This window comes from Bubalus kerabau, chromosome 1 (assembly GCF_029407905.1).
Source record: "Bubalus kerabau isolate K-KA32 ecotype Philippines breed swamp buffalo chromosome 1, PCC_UOA_SB_1v2, whole genome shotgun sequence".
Classification (NCBI taxonomy): domain Eukaryota; kingdom Metazoa; phylum Chordata; class Mammalia; order Artiodactyla; family Bovidae; genus Bubalus; species Bubalus kerabau.
The window spans coordinates 213,043,638-213,058,641 of record NC_073624.1 but is presented as its reverse complement, the minus strand read 5'-3'; the positions used below and the strand labels follow the sequence as shown (position 1 = coordinate 213,058,641).

The 15,004-nt window shown below is 56.6% G+C and overlaps 1 protein-coding gene across 1 annotated transcript; it reads left to right on the top strand.

The window, feature by feature from the left end:
- Positions 1-6,031: 6,031 nt before the first annotated feature.
- ABHD17A (abhydrolase domain containing 17A, depalmitoylase) lies at positions 6,032-14,318 on the top strand. The gene is made up of 5 exons (XM_055553516.1): positions 6,032-6,169; positions 9,616-10,152; positions 11,138-11,332; positions 13,575-13,754; positions 13,840-14,318. The coding sequence occupies exons 2-5, from the start codon at positions 9,821-9,823 to the stop codon at positions 14,063-14,065; spliced, it is 933 nt and encodes a 310-aa protein (XP_055409491.1). The 5' UTR covers positions 6,032-6,169; positions 9,616-9,820; the 3' UTR covers positions 14,066-14,318.
- The last annotated feature ends 686 nt before the right edge of the window (positions 14,319-15,004 follow it).

Genomic DNA, 15,004 nt, shown 5'->3' with positions numbered 1-15,004 from the left:
TTTTCCTCAAACAGTATTGCTTTTAAGATCATTGATTCCTGAGACTTCCCTGGTGGTCCAATGGTTAAGATTCTACACTCCCAATGCAGGGGGCCTGGGTTCAATCCCTGGTCCAGGAACTAGATCCAACATGCCACAACTAAGAGATCCCACATGCTGCAACTAAGACCCAGAGTAACCAAGTAAATAAATAAATATTTAAGAAATTAAAAAAGACAACACTGGACAGCCACATCTAAGATAATGAAATAAGGTTACTCTTTAATTCCATACACAAAAATAAGCTCAAAATAGATTGAAGACCTACATGTGAGACCAGACATTACAAAACTCCTAGAGGAAAACAAGCAGAACACTTTCTGACATAAACCACAGCAACATCTTTTTTGATCCATCTCTCAGAACAATGGAAATAAAAACAAAAATAAACAAATGGGACCTACGTAAACTCAAAAGCTTTTGCACAGTCAAGGAAACAATAAACAAAATGAAAAGACAACCCACAGATTGGGAGAAAATATTTGCAAATGATGTGACCAATAAGGAATTAGTCTCCAAAATTTACAAACAGCTTATGACACTTAACAGCATCAAAACAAACAACCCACTCAAAAAATGGGCAGAGGACCTGAATACACATTTCTCCAAAGAGAATATACAGATGGCCAACAGGCACATGAAAAGATGTTCAACACTGCTAATTATTAGAGAAAGCAAATCAAAACTCCAATGAGATATCACCTTACACTGGTCAGAATGGCTAGCATAGAGGGTATGGCTCCCCTCCCTTCCTCCCAGTCCCACGGTTTTCATTTCAGGATCTCAGGGACAACCTTGGAGCCTCTTGTTCTGAATCACTAGGAAATTCATGCAGAGTCTGTAGGGGGTTCATAAATAAGCCCCCTCCCCCTCCCCCCCCAAAGAAAACCAAAAAACAAAAAACAGAATGGCTAGCATAAACACTCTTGCCTGGAAAATCCCATGAATGGAGGAGCCTGGTAGGCTCGCGTCCATGACCCAACTGAACGACTTCACTTTCACTTTTCACTTTCATGCATTGGAGAAGGAAATGGCAACCCATTCCAGTATTCTTGCCTGGAGAATCCCAGGGACAGAGGAGCCTAGTGGGCTGCCGTCTATGGGGTCGCACAGAGTCGGACACGACTGAAGCAACTTAGCAGCAGCAGCATAAACACACACACACACACACACACACAAATACTGGAGAGGATGTGGAGAGAAGGGAGCCCTCCTACACTGTTGGTGAGAATGTAATCTGATAGAGCCACTACAGAGAACAGTGTGTATGTTCCTTAAAAAACTAAAAATAGAGCTATCATATGACCCTGAAATCCCACTCCTAGGCCTATATCTGGACAAAAACATGATCTGAAAGGATACATGTACCCCTATGTTCATTGCAACACTGTTTAAAGTAGCCTGGACATAGGAGCAACCTAAATGTCCATGGACAGAGGAATGGATAAAGATGTGGTACATATATACAATGGAATATTACTCAAGCATTAAAAAGAATGAAATAATGTCATTTGCAGCAACAAAGATGGACTTAGAGAGTGTCATACCAGTGAAGTAAGACAGAGAAGGAGAAACATTGTATGACATCCCTTATATGCAGGATCTCAAAAGCAGTGGTACAAATGAACTCACAAAACAGAAAGAGACTCCCACACTTAGAAAAGGAACTTATGGTTGCCTGGTGGAGGTGGGTGCATATGTGCTCAGTCATGTCTGACTCTTTGTGACCCTATGGACTATAGCCCACCAGGCTCCTTTGTGCATGGGATTCTCCAGGCAAGAATACTGGAATGGGTTGCCATGCCCTTCTCCAGTGGATCTTCCTGACCCAGGGATTGAACCCACATCTCTTAGGTCTCCTGCATTGGCAGATGGGTTCTTTACCACTGGTACCACCTTGGGGAGAATGGATACATAACTGTATGGCTGAGTCTCTTCATTGTTCACCTGAAACTAACATGACATTGTTAACTGACTATACTCCAATACAACATAAAATTTTAAAGTTTGGGGGAAAAAAAGACAAGAGCATTGATTCCTGTGATCACATTATTTTCCCGACAGACTGAGGTCTGTGCCAGTGGCAACCAAAAGTTTCCAGAGCCTCCCTCCATCCTCCTGAAAGCCTTCGTCTCGGCTGGGAGTTATCCTCCTCCCATGTATCTATTGACTCTTCAGAAAGCATGGGGGACAGCTGGGGACATAGTGGACAAGAGTCCGGCTCCCTGCCCTGGGGGGAGCTTGGAGCTCGTGGAATATGGGGAGGATAGATGACAAACAAACAAACAACTCGGTAAAATGATGGCAAGTTTTCTATTAGAAAAATAAATAGGGTGTGGTAGGGATTTTGGCTGAGGGAGGTCAGTGAGGGCTTCCTAAGGATGTGATATTTGTGCAGGTGCCTGAGGAAGAGGAGGAGCCAGCCATGTGTCTATCTGGAGGCATTCTAGGCAGGAAACATTGCTTGTGAAAGGCCCTGAGGTAGGGACAAATTTGGATCATAGAAAAAGCAAGATAATTCCAGAAAAAATCTAGTTCTGCTTCATTGACTATGCTATAGCTTTTGACTGTGTGGATCAAAAAAACTGTGGAAAATTCTTAAAGAGATGGGAATAGCAGACCACCTTACCTGCCTCCTGAGAAACCTGTATGCTGGTCACGAAGCAACAGTTAGAATTGGACATGGAACAACAGACTTGTTCCAAATTAGGAAAGGAATACATCGAGGCTGTATATTGTCATCCTGCTTATTTAACTTATATGCAAAGTACATCATTCGTGATGCTGGGCTGGATGAACCACAGCTGGAATCAAGGGACAGCACCCTAGAGCACACAGCTGAGGGAGGGGGCAGCTAGGTCCTGGGCAGGGGATCAGAGAGAACCAGCTAGAACCCACCTCTGGACAGTGTCCAGTCCTGATCCTGAGTCCTCTCCCAGCAGCTGACCCCAGGGAATGGGGCCTTGCGGAAGGACTCTTCTGTTTTACCTTCATTAAGAGGCTCTTTAGTTCCTCTTCACTTTCTGCCATAAGAGTGGTGTCATCTGCATATCTGAGGTTATCGATATTTCTCCTGGCAATCTTGATTCCAGCTTGTGCTTCATCCAGTTTTAAGAAAAGACTGACTTAAAACTCAACTTTCAAAAAACTGAGATCATGGCATCTGGTCCCATCATTTCATGGCAAATAGATGGGGGAAATCATGGAAACCATGACAGATTTTATTTTCTTGGGCTCCAAAATCACTGTGGACAGTGACTGCAGCCATGAAATTAAAAGACGCTTGTTTCTTGGAAGAAAAGCTATGACAAACCTAGACAGCATATTAAAAAGCAGAGACATCACTTTGCCAAAAAAGGTCTGTATAGTGAAAGCTATGGTTTTTCCAGTAGTCGTGTATGGATGTGAGAGCTGGCCGTAAAGAAGGCTGAGCACTGAAGAATTGACACTTTCAAACTGCGGTGTTGGAAAAGACTCTTCAGTGTCCCTTGGACTGAAAGAAGATCAAACCAGTCAATCCTAAAGGAAATCAATCCTAGATATTCACTGGAAGGACTGATGCTGAAGCTGAAGCTCCAATACTTTGGTCACCTGATGCAAGAAGTGACTTATTGGAAAAGACCCTGATTCTGGGAAAGATTGAAGGCAGGAGGAGAAGGGGATGACAGAGGACGGGATGGTTGGATGGCATAACTGACTCGATGGACATGAGTTTGAGCAAGCTCCGGGAGATGGTGAAGGACAGGGAAGACTGGAGTGCCGCAGTCCATGGGGTCGCAAAAAGTTGGACACAATGTAGTGACTGAACAACCAGGGACAAGCTTCTCAAGGGTGGCTTGGCTGGGGCAGAGAGAGCAAGGGCAAAAAGGTGGGGAAAATGGGTCAGTAGGTGCTGGGCAACACCAAACAGGTGCTTTGGGAAGGGAAGGTGTTGGGACTGACCTTCAGAGACCTTGGGGAATTCACAGCAGTGCCTTCATCTTTTCTGGGTGCCTTCTGGTGGGTGGGGGAACTCTGCAGGGGTGAGGCAGACCCCATTTGGGTAAGGACTAAGCCTATCCCCTCCTCCTGGCCACCCCCTCACATACACACAGATGTTCCCCTTGGGGCATTTCAGTCCTGGAGAAGCTGGGCTTTCAGGTGTTGCAGCAGCTCTGGCCCTTTCTAGCCCAGGGGAGGAGGGGAAGATAGGGCCACGGGGTGGGGGAGTGTGGAGGAAGGCTGTGGACAGGCCTCTTCCTGTTCTGGCACAAGGAAATGGAAGGAGCCTGGCTTAGGTGTGACATTTGGACCTCAGGAGGACAGCTGATGCCGGGAGCCTTGAGGGCACAGCTGAGGCAGGGGCGTGTCCAGGCACCCAGGGACAGCCCCATGGAGCACACAGCTGAGGGAGGTCAGCTAGGGCCTGGGCAGGAGGTCAGAGGGAACCAGCTGGAAACCACCTCTGGACAGTGTCCAATCCTGAGCCTGAGTCCTCTCCTGGCAGCTGACCCCAGGGAATGGGGCCTTGGGGAAGGACTGCCCAGGGAGGCCTATCTCTGCAAATGAAGCTGAAAGTTAGATTCTCTGGGGGAGGACAGGGAGCCAGGGCTGCCTGTAGCGGGTGGGGCGGATGTTGAGCTGCGATAGGCTGGCCTGGCCAAGGCCGAGGCTGTCCCACTCACTGTCCCGCTTTGACTAGGCACTGTCAGCCTTCAGTTTTTCTGTCTTCCTCCCAATCACTCCTCAGAAAGGCCTGCCCTGACCTCCCGGGTCACCTTTAGCCACACTGCCACTTTGTTTCCAAGCCTCATTCTTGTCCACCTGCTTTGCCTTCAGCTGTGTCACCAGCCGCTGTCTCTCTGCCCTCAGGGTGAGCTGAGTGGAAGAGAGTCGGAAACCCCAATATTTTAATGCTCAATGAAAACGCCTAACGTGTGTGTGTGCTCAGTCGCGTCGGACTCTTTGCCACCGCATGGACTGTAGCGCCAGGCTCCTCCGTCCATGGGATTCTCTAGGCCAGAATACTGCAGCGGGTTGCTATTTCCTCCTCTAGGGGAATCTTCCCAACTCAGGGATCAAACCTACATTGCAGGCGGATTCTTTACCACTGAGCCACCAGGGAACTGGTGATGGGGGTGGGGGTGGTTGGTTGAGGGGCGTGGGGAGGGGGAGCCTAAAGTGATGCAAAAGGACCCATGATGAACAACACATAAAGATTTGAAATAAAGGCTGAATCATCCCAGCCAGGGGCCTGCTGTTACTGCTGCTGCTAAGTCACTTCAGTCATGTCCGACTCTGTACGATCCCGTAGAGGGCAGCCCACCAGGCTCCCCCGTCCCTGGGGTTCTCCAGGCAAGATACTGGAGTGGGGTGCCACTGCCTTCTCCAATGCATGAAGGTGAAAAGTGAAAGTGAAGTCGCTCAGTCCCAAAACTTTGTTTTTTTAGTAGTGCATTAAAATAGTTCTTATGTTGATCACTGAGGTTTTTGTTCTGTGCTAAATCGCTTCAGTCGTGTCCGACTCTGTGCGACCCTATGGACTGCAGCACGCCAGACTCCTCCGTCCATGGGTCCTCCAGGTAAGAATACTGGAGTGGGTTGCCATGCCTTCCTCCAGGGGATCTTTCAGACCCCAGGGATGGAACTCTAGTCTCTTACATCTCCTGCATTGGCAGGCAGGTTCTTCACCACTAGCGCCACCTGGGAAGCCCCACTGAGTTTTTTGGCACCCTGTAAATTTTGATACCAGAAGAGTTCCTCACTAGAGTCCTAGACCTGGAATGAGAGAAGGATTAAGTGAACGGTCGTGAGTCTCCACTCCCAGAAACCTTGATTGGAACCTGAAGCTCGGCTCCTGCCCACCCAATCTCCCCGTCCACCACAAATTCCCCGCCCACCAGGAAAGTTAACCCCGCCCCCGGACGCGCGCCGCGCCTGCTCCCGGTCTTGGCCCCCAGCCCCTCCGGCTTCCCACGCACACCTGCACGTCATTTCCGGGGCGGCCGCGGGAGTGAGGCGCACTTCCGCCCGCGGGGGAGCGGCGGTGGTGGCGGTGCAGGGGACCGGTCCGGGGCGCCGAGGGATTGACGGGCGGGCGGCCGGGAGCCATGGAGCGCGGCCCCGGGGCCGGGGGGCGCGGGCCGCGGCGGTGAGTGTGAAGCAGGGGCTGGCGTTGCGGCTCTGAGTGCCTCCCGCGGTCTCTGCCTCCCGCGGCCGTTTGGAGAGCCGGGCCGGGCCGCGAGGCTGGGGCAGTCCGGCCGCACGTCCCTGAGACCCCCCCACTCCCGGGGCGGCCGCGGTCCCGGGTGGAGGACCACTGATCAGGCCCGGGACCGCGGGACAGCGTCTCCGACTCTGGCAGAGCTCCGTCCACAGTCCATTCAGTCCTCCGACGTGGGATATGCGCTCACCCTCCCGGGGACGCGGCCCCGCCTTCGAGGAGTGCGCTGTCCGAGCAGCGGACTCTGACCCCCGGCCCCGAACAAATGCCCCAGCCTGACACCCTCGCCCGCCACAGCAGCCGGAGCCGAGCCTTGCTTCCTAAACATCTCCAAGACACCTTTGCCCTTTCGCGGGCGTCCTGCGTCCGGCTTGGACACCTGGGCAGGCTTCCCAGCCTCTGCTCCAGTCCCATCTGCAGGCTGCTACCAGGGCACCATCCACAGCCCCTAACCCATGGGCTCCACCCCAGACCCCCACTCCTTAGGCTCCCCGTTTCCCCCAGGATGAATTTCCCCCAAATTCTGCAGCAGGATTCACGGGCGGGGCCTGACCCAGCTCTCTCCAGGACCCCTCTGCTCACTGTTCCTCCCAGTGTCTGTTCAGTCCAGGACCCCTAGTTCCTGGAACCTGCTCTCACCTCTGGGGTTTGACTGTCCTCTCCCCGCTGTCCTGGTCGCTGTCACCAGGCACTTTGCAGACGCCTTTCAGACTGACTGGGAGAGGTGCGGTCACAGTTGTCCATATTTAGGTCGTCTTGGAGAATTGTAACTGCCTGGCTCCTTGTTGATCCTCATGATACCAGGAACCCACACTGGGCCTGGCAGCGGGGTGCTGGATATGTGCTTGTGGACAGAATCACAGGGCTCTTGAGTGCTGGGAGTGCCTGCCCAGTGAGTGAGGCATTTAGGTGTGCTCTGCATTTTGAGGGCCGGCACTCTCATTGATATCTGGCACCCTCATTGATATCCGTGTAAGACTGCGGGAGGTCCCAGGTCTGGGAGGCCTGAGAAGAGACTGTACCCGCTCTCTTGTCAGGCATGGCAGACTGTAGAGCCTCCCTTTCCCCCCAGTCCTTTGTCTGTTCATTCAGCCAGTGTTGATTGAGTGAGAACCGGTGATGATCCTGCCCTCATGGAGTTTCTCTTTGGTTGGAGGCGTGGGGTGAAGGCTGAATTTATTCATACAAGCTGTGGAGTCAGATCTGGAGCCTAGAGAGCCTGTGGGGAAGGGACTAACCTTTTTGGAAGGGCCCTGGGAGATGTGAAAGGTGGATGGGACAGGGAGCCCAGGCCGTGCGATTAGGGGAACTGCTGGGGCTGCAACTCTGAGGCAGGAGAGGACAGTGTGGTTCATCTGGGGAAAGTGGGTTAGTGATGAGCAAGGGAGGCTGGAGAGGTCGGCCACAGCAGACAGTGGTGAGGGATTTGATCTCCATCATAAAAATAGTGGGACCCCTGGAACAGCCCAGTGGCTGGTAGATTTGTGTTGTGAAGAGATCTTTTGGCTGCAGAGGGCAGAACGGCATGGAACAGGGTGGCGGTGGTCAACGGTTGGGGGGAACCAGCGAGGAAGAAGACTGTGTGTGCCCCAGGTGGTGGTGGGAGGGAGAGAGGCAGTCAGCAAGCCCTGTGATGGGCCGGTCTTGAGGGTACAGGGAGGTGTCAAGGATGGCATCCTGGTTTCTGGCTTAGTCAGCGGGCCCTTGTCCATCTTGGGGTGCCTGTTCATCCTCGGGTCTCCAGGGGCCTCCTACCTGCCCACTGGCTCTCAGCCAGGCCTCCCTCTGAAAACCAGCCTCGCCTTGCTGCCCAAACTCCAGACCCGCCACGCCATCGAAGCACCAATGCAATGTCAACCTGTTGGGGCCTGGACATCTCTGAGAATATGTTGGAGCAGCCTCAGTTTGATTGACACTCTGGGGAGTGTGTCCTGGGCACAGTGGGGTGTTGAGCAGCATCCCTGGGTTCCACCCACTCAATGCCAATAGTAAGCCCCCCAAGTCATGACAACCATAGATGTCTCTCCAGTGGTTGGCCCATGTCCCCAGAGGGTAAATTTGCCTTGGTCTGAGAACCAATGTGATAGACTTTCCCTTCTGAACATACTTGCACGTAACACAAGTATCCCACATGGGAGTCTGGGGGCTCCTGGAGGCCGTCTGTGTCCCTGCCTCCCTCTCCCACACCCCTCCATGTGCCCCTGATCCAAGTGACTGTGAGATGTAGCTTTCTGCGGCCCCCAGTCTCAGATCACAGGTCTGAAGGGGGCAGGTGTGTTTCTGGGCCTTGGACTGCACCAACCTGCTCTGCATTGGTGTGGCCCTGGCCCAGTGGTTTTCAAATGCTGTGGCCGGGAAACAGAATAGGCTCAGGTGCTCTGCTGCCAACAGTGAGCTGTGAACATGTGTCCCTCCCTCGCTCTAGGCTGTAAGGACAACGTAGTAAGTGAGTAGCTTTTTCTCAGACCTCTGTATTTTCTTCCAGCCTCTCTGTTGGCAGCTCCATGCATATTGAGTGTAGCTGCTTTAGCAGCTCAGCTGTAGTCTGCTTGAGATAGAGTTCAGGACATTCTGTGCCTGTCCTGAGCCCTGCCTGTCCCACCTCTTTCCCCTCATCTCATTTACTCTCTTTGTGACCTGTGTGGTGTCTGTACTGATGGAAGTGTAAGCTGAGGCCCGGGGAGTCTAAGTGACTTCCCCGAGGCCACAGACCCCTAAGTTGGCGGAGCAGGGGAAGGTTCCCCAAGCTCCTGTGGACCCCAACCCCCACTGCGGCCTGGCCCCAAGCACAGGAGAGAGCCATTGTCCCGGCTCCTTGGGCCTTCCCAGCCTGGAGATGTATCCTGCTTTTGTTCCCAGAGCCTTTGTTTGTTGTATTTCCTCTGCCTGGGCTCATGTCTCCGGACATCGCAGGCCCTGGGAGCATGCTCCCGGGTCCCTGTGGTCAGCAGTCTGTCCTCCCTCGGCTGAGCTGTGTCACCTGGGGATGGCAGATGGGAGGGGGTGGAGGAGAGTTTGGGCCAGCTGTGTGGACAGAGGTCTGGGGGTACCAGTCTCCCTGGACCTGGGGCAGGGGCAGTATTGGGGAGAGTTAGGTAGCCAGGGTGCTGATCACCCAGCACGGCCTGCAGGCAGAGGCTGGACTGATGAATGGGGTTAAATGGCAAGAGTCACCTGCAGGCTGAGGAAGTGTGGTAACAGGCAGGGGGCTGGTTGGGTCCCACCAGGGTTGCTTGGAAGGCTGGTTCCCCAGGGAGGGCAGGCCAGGCCATGGGGCAGTGGGTGGAGCAGTGGAGATTGGGCAGAGGGGACGCCCAGGGCTTGGGACCCGTGGGAGCCCCGGGGGAACCCCACATCATGCTGTCCCCCTACAGGCTTTCCCTCTGTGCCACACGGACACGCGAGGCTGCGAGGCTCCTGAGGGCTCAGCTTGGACCACGATGGGGCTGTGCCACGGCCTCCTAACGGGGCTCTTGTCTGGGGAGGTGGCCGGGGGTCGCCCTGTCCCCTGCCCGTGTCTCCGAGCACCCCCAGCCCTCCCCTGCCGGGTGAGGCCCGCCCCGGCACCCGGCACCCGCCATGAACGGCCTGTCAGTGACCGAGCTTTGCTGCCTCTTCTGTTGCCCGCCCTGCCCCGGTCGCATTGCCGCTAAGCTCGCCTTCCTGCCTCCGGAGCCCACCTACTCGCTGGTGCCTGAGCCTGAGCCCGGGCCTGGTGGGGCCGGGGCTGCCCCCTCAGGGAACCTGCGGGCCTTGGCTGGCACCCCTGGGCGCTGGAAACTCCATCTGATGGAGCGCGCTGACTTCCAGTACAGCCAGCGTGAGCTGGACACCATCGAGGTCTTCCTGACCAAGAGCAGCCGGGGCAACCGCATCTCCTGCATGTACGTGCGCTGTGTGCCTGGTGCCAGGTGAGCTGCGCAGACATGACCCCTGTGGTGGAGGGGCCAACTGGGATGGGGGCCCCAGATATGCTCTGTTCTCAGCCTCTCATTGCGGCCCATTGAGACCACCAGAGGGCCAGAGCCAGTGAAAGCCCATTTGGGTGGGCGGGTGTCCCAGAGATTCTTCTTGCCAAGGAGCAGCAGGTGAGATCTGCCCACGGCCACCAAGAAACTGCTTGGGGTCCTTCCACATGCAGCCTCTTGGGGGCCCTCTCTGGGAACCTCCTGCCTCTGGGTCTCAGTGTTCACATGCCCTGGGTCAGTTTCCTGGGCCCTGAGTGCCCAGTGAGGCCTCGGCACCCACTTTCAGGTGGTGGCCCTGAGACTAGGCTGGCAACTGGGGCCAGGTCTGACTCCCCGAGCCCCAGCGTGGCACAGAGGTGGGGCCTTCCAGCTGCTTCTGCCTGCAGAGGAGGCCAGGTCCAAAGGGCAGGCTTTTACCTCGGCTGGGCTGGGCTGGGGCCCAGTGGTGCTGGAGGAAGAAGATTCTGGGAGCCTATCAACCAGGATCCAGACTGGTCAGACTGCCTGGCATGGCCGCATGGGACCCTGGGCAAAGATAAGGGCCCTGGTTCTTTCCCGTGGAGAGGGAAGAGCCGTCCCGCAGTGAACAGGGGTTGGCCCTCCTCCCTGTGGTCGGAGCCGCTGCAATCTCATCCTCCAGGAAGGTTCAGAGCAGCAGGGAGATGAACCACCATCCTTAGGCTCTCAGAGTCTCTCCATCAGGAATGATTCCGGGGGGAGGCAGCTGCCACCCAGGGCCATTGATGTGAAGGTCACTGTGGCTTTTCGGGCTCACACTGGGTGGTCCCCTGGATGATGGGGAGCCTGAGGCTTCACTGTCTATCCTGGCCTAAGTCCCAGTGAGTCGAACCAATTCTCTGCTCCTTTTGTAAGGGCACCAGCCCCCTCCTTCCATCACCCTCTGACTTGTGCTTCCCCGCCTCACCAGGTACACAGTTCTCTTCTCGCACGGCAACGCAGTAGACCTGGGCCAGATGAGCAGCTTCTACATCGGCCTAGGCACACGCATCAACTGCAACATCTTCTCCTACGACTACTCTGGTTATGGCGTGAGCTCCGGCAAACCCTCCGAGAAGAACCTCTACGCTGACATTGACGCTGCCTGGCAGGCCCTGCGCACCAGGTGAGCCCAGGCTGCAAGGAGGGGGCAAGGGTGCGCGTCTCCTCACAGGTGACTGGACCCTGTGGGAAGAAGCCCAGGTGGGGGGCTGCAGGGTGAAGCCTGGCCAGAGTTCTGTCTGCTTGGTGTGCAGGGAGGCTGGATGGGGGCCCTCTGCCCTCCTTGGAGTGATCTCCTGGGAGCCCCAGTCTGGGAGGGGCAGGGACAGGGCCTGGGGTTCTCTCCATGGGAACGGAGGCTCTGCCTGGAGGGAGAAGTTAGGCAGAGGACTCAGACCTCTCCTGGGCCTGGTACGTGGTGTGTGAGGGTGGTGTGAAAAGACTTGGAGATCCCCACACCTAAGGGAGCACTTGAGGGGTGGGGAGGGGCCAGACCCCTTGTTGTGGAGCTTGGCTTCATTCTGGGGAGGGTATCTGGGCCTAGAGGTGTTGTCAGACAGCTTAGTTCCCAACACAGCCCCTGTGGGAGGTCAGCTAGCAGAGGCTGGGGCTTCCCTAGGCACAGTACCCAGCACAGTTGCTGGCTTGATTCAGACAGAGTCCCTGTGGTCTTGTCTACACCTCTGCCCCTGGAGCCCACCACCCTTGTCATCCAGGTCCTGGCAGCCCCCTTCCACTCCATGGTTCCTCACTGAAGCCTGGTGGCTCAGTCTCAGAGTCAGCGCACACAACCTGTGGCCTGGTGCCCCATGCTGCCCTGGAGGGAGCACCTGACCCCCAGCCTCCTGGAGGTGGTGCCCTCTGCCTGCCCGGGGCGGCCTGACCTCAGCCCTGCCTAGCCAGCTGGTGCGACCAGCTCCTTCAGGGCCCATAGCCAGCCTGCCCTGGGGAGGCGGGGCCCTGGTTGCTGTAGTGATGCACCAGGAGTCCTTGATGCAGGCCCTGGGAACAGGGTCCCCTGGCACCTCTGTGGTACTGGGGACTCATGCTGGGTGGCCTGGTGCAGGTGTTCCACACTCAGATGCCTCAGCCTGTCCCCGCTAGCTGCAGGTTGCTAGCAGAATCATGCCCTGCCGAAGGGTGAGGGTTCTGAGCTCTGTCATCCGTCCATCTGTCCTGCTGCCAGCATTGACCTCCAGCAACCTTGTTCCTCAGCCCCAACAATTGAGAATCATTAGGAGGGCGGGAGGTATGGGCCCAAGCAGTGGTGCAGGGCGGGGAAGGGCTGAAAAAGCTGTGGAATCCAGCACCTGCTGTGTTTGTCCAGGTGGAGACAGCCAGGTGCAGCTGGGAGTCCTGCCCGGAGTTGGGTGACAGGAGTGTGCTGGTGCTCAGCACAGGGGTGCTCCTGGCAAACCAGGGAGCAGACTGGGGTAGAGTGGCCAAGGGGGGTTGGCACAAGGTTGGGTGGCATCCCCAAGGCCTGAGGTTGGGGCCAGAGGGCAAGGACAGGTGCTGATGACCCCTGGGTGCCCAGGGGCCCGAGTGCCCTGGCCACTTGGAAGAGGGGCACCCCCTTTGAGATCACAGCTGGGGGTGTGTGGAGGGAAGGCCATGGAGACCTCCTATACCCAGAGGGTGGTGAGTCCTTGACTGGTCAGGAAAGAACTGCGCTGAGGTGGTGCTCTGGGAGTTCTGTGTGGAGTAGGGGGGAAAGGGGCATAGGACCTGACCACTATGTAGGAAAGGTGCCCAAGGAAGGAGGTAGTGACCACTCACTCCCCTCAGGAGCCACTGTTCCTGCTCACCCACATTTTACTAAGCACCTGAGGGGCTGCATACTGGCTGAGATAATTGGGCAGGATATGAAGACAGATAACTGTCTTCATTCCCCAAGGCCAAGGGAGTGGGTGAGGGTGACTGGAAGACACGCCCCCTTGCAGTGGGACCAGGAAGGGCTGTCAAATTTCGAACTGCAGCGGCAGGAAGGCTCCAAGCAGGTTCTGCATGTGGCCCTGGTCTAGTGTGTGTATGGGTCGGGAGGGCCGGGTGACCAGAAGCAGCAGAAGAAGCCCCAGGGACCTGCCGCCAGGAACCACAGCGCTGGTGGGGCCTTCACAGGTGTACTGCCCAGGTGTGACCAAGTAGATACTATCGAAACTGAGGGTTTGGGCTGCGGGCAATCAGTTCTCCTCACACCTGGGGATCCTGCCTCCCCTGCTAAGCCAACGCCCTCGGTGCTGGCAGGTAGGGGAGGGTCCCAGGACCCTATCATATTTCCTGGAGCCTGCGCAGAGAATGGAGGACAGGCAGTGGGAGGGGTGTGTGAGTTGTTTCGCTGCTGATCCTGCCCCTACCGCCGCCAGGTACGGCATCAGCCCGGACAGCATAGTCCTGTACGGGCAGAGCATCGGCACGGTGCCCACCGTGGACCTGGCCTCGCGCTACGAGTGCGCCGCGGTGGTGCTGCATTCGCCGCTCACCTCGGGCATGCGCGTCGCCTTCCCCGACACCAAGAAGACCTATTGCTTTGACGCGTTCCCCAAGTGAGCGCGGGGCGGGGCGGGACGGGGGCGGGGGCGGGACCTTGGGGGGGCGGGGCGTGGAGGCCTAACGTACCCCGCCCCGCAGCATCGAGAAGGTGTCGAAGATCACGTCGCCGGTGCTCATCATCCACGGCACGGAGGACGAGGTGATCGACTTCTCTCATGGGCTGGCGCTCTACGAGCGCTGCCCCAAGGCCGTGGAGCCTCTGTGGGTGGAGGGCGCCGGGCACAACGACATCGAGCTCTACAGCCAGTATCTGGAGCGCCTGCGCCGCTTCATCTCCCAGGAGCTCCCCAGCCAGCGCGCCTAGCCTAGTGGCCGGCCCGAGCCGCGCCGGGACCTCAGCAATAAGGCGGCGCCCGGACCCTGCCCCGGCCCCGGGGGCTGCATGTGAACCCCCGGGCGCCCCACGCCCTAGAGGCAGCCGGCCGGCAGGGGTCGGGACCTGCCCCGGCCCCTGGGCCGTGGACAATGTACAGGTGACGGAGCTATGCGCACCTTTCCTTTTGGAAGCAAAACGAAGGAAAAACGTGAAAACAGAAATTAAAGATTTAAAATTTTAAGGTTTCTTTCCCTTTCTTGGCTTGTGCGTGCTCTCCATGGGGCTCAGCGAGCCCAAGACGGGGGCGGGACCAGGCTTTGTCCCCAACCCTCCAGGGGAGTTCACAACTGCAGATGCCAGGTCAGAGTTCCGGTCCTTGAGGTTGTCGGTTGCCTAGGTGGTGATGGAGGGGCGACAGCATTCGAATCCAGGACCCTGCGTGCTCCGAGGGCACGCCTGGGGAGGGTGGTTGGCTCCCTGTCCGCAAGACAACCCTGGGGGTGGAAGTGGCCCCCGCGGGTTTAGGCTGGGACTACTCTGGACCCTCAGCGAGACAGATACCCTTTCGTACCCGTGTGGTAGACATCGCAGGGTTAGGGTTAGCTCCCCCTGCGCAGAAGACCAAGGAGAGTCTTGCCCGTTAGCGTCCAGTGGAGGGCAGTGGTAGGTCCGAGGCTCCGTGCGGCCTCCCCAGGAATGGGGTCACGAGGAGCACTCCTGCAGCACACCTCCGGACCTTGGTCTGAGCTCAATACTCCGCGGGGGATGCCCTTAAAGACAGGGACGGCCTAGGTCTTCCGGGACCCTGGCAGAACGCCCGGCTCACCTCCGCCCCCCGGAGTGCCCCCTGCGACCTCTAAGAGCGGCGCTCTAGAGCGCGGAAGGCTTCAGAGACGGGCGACCTGTTGTCCACGCCGAAGTCGGGCG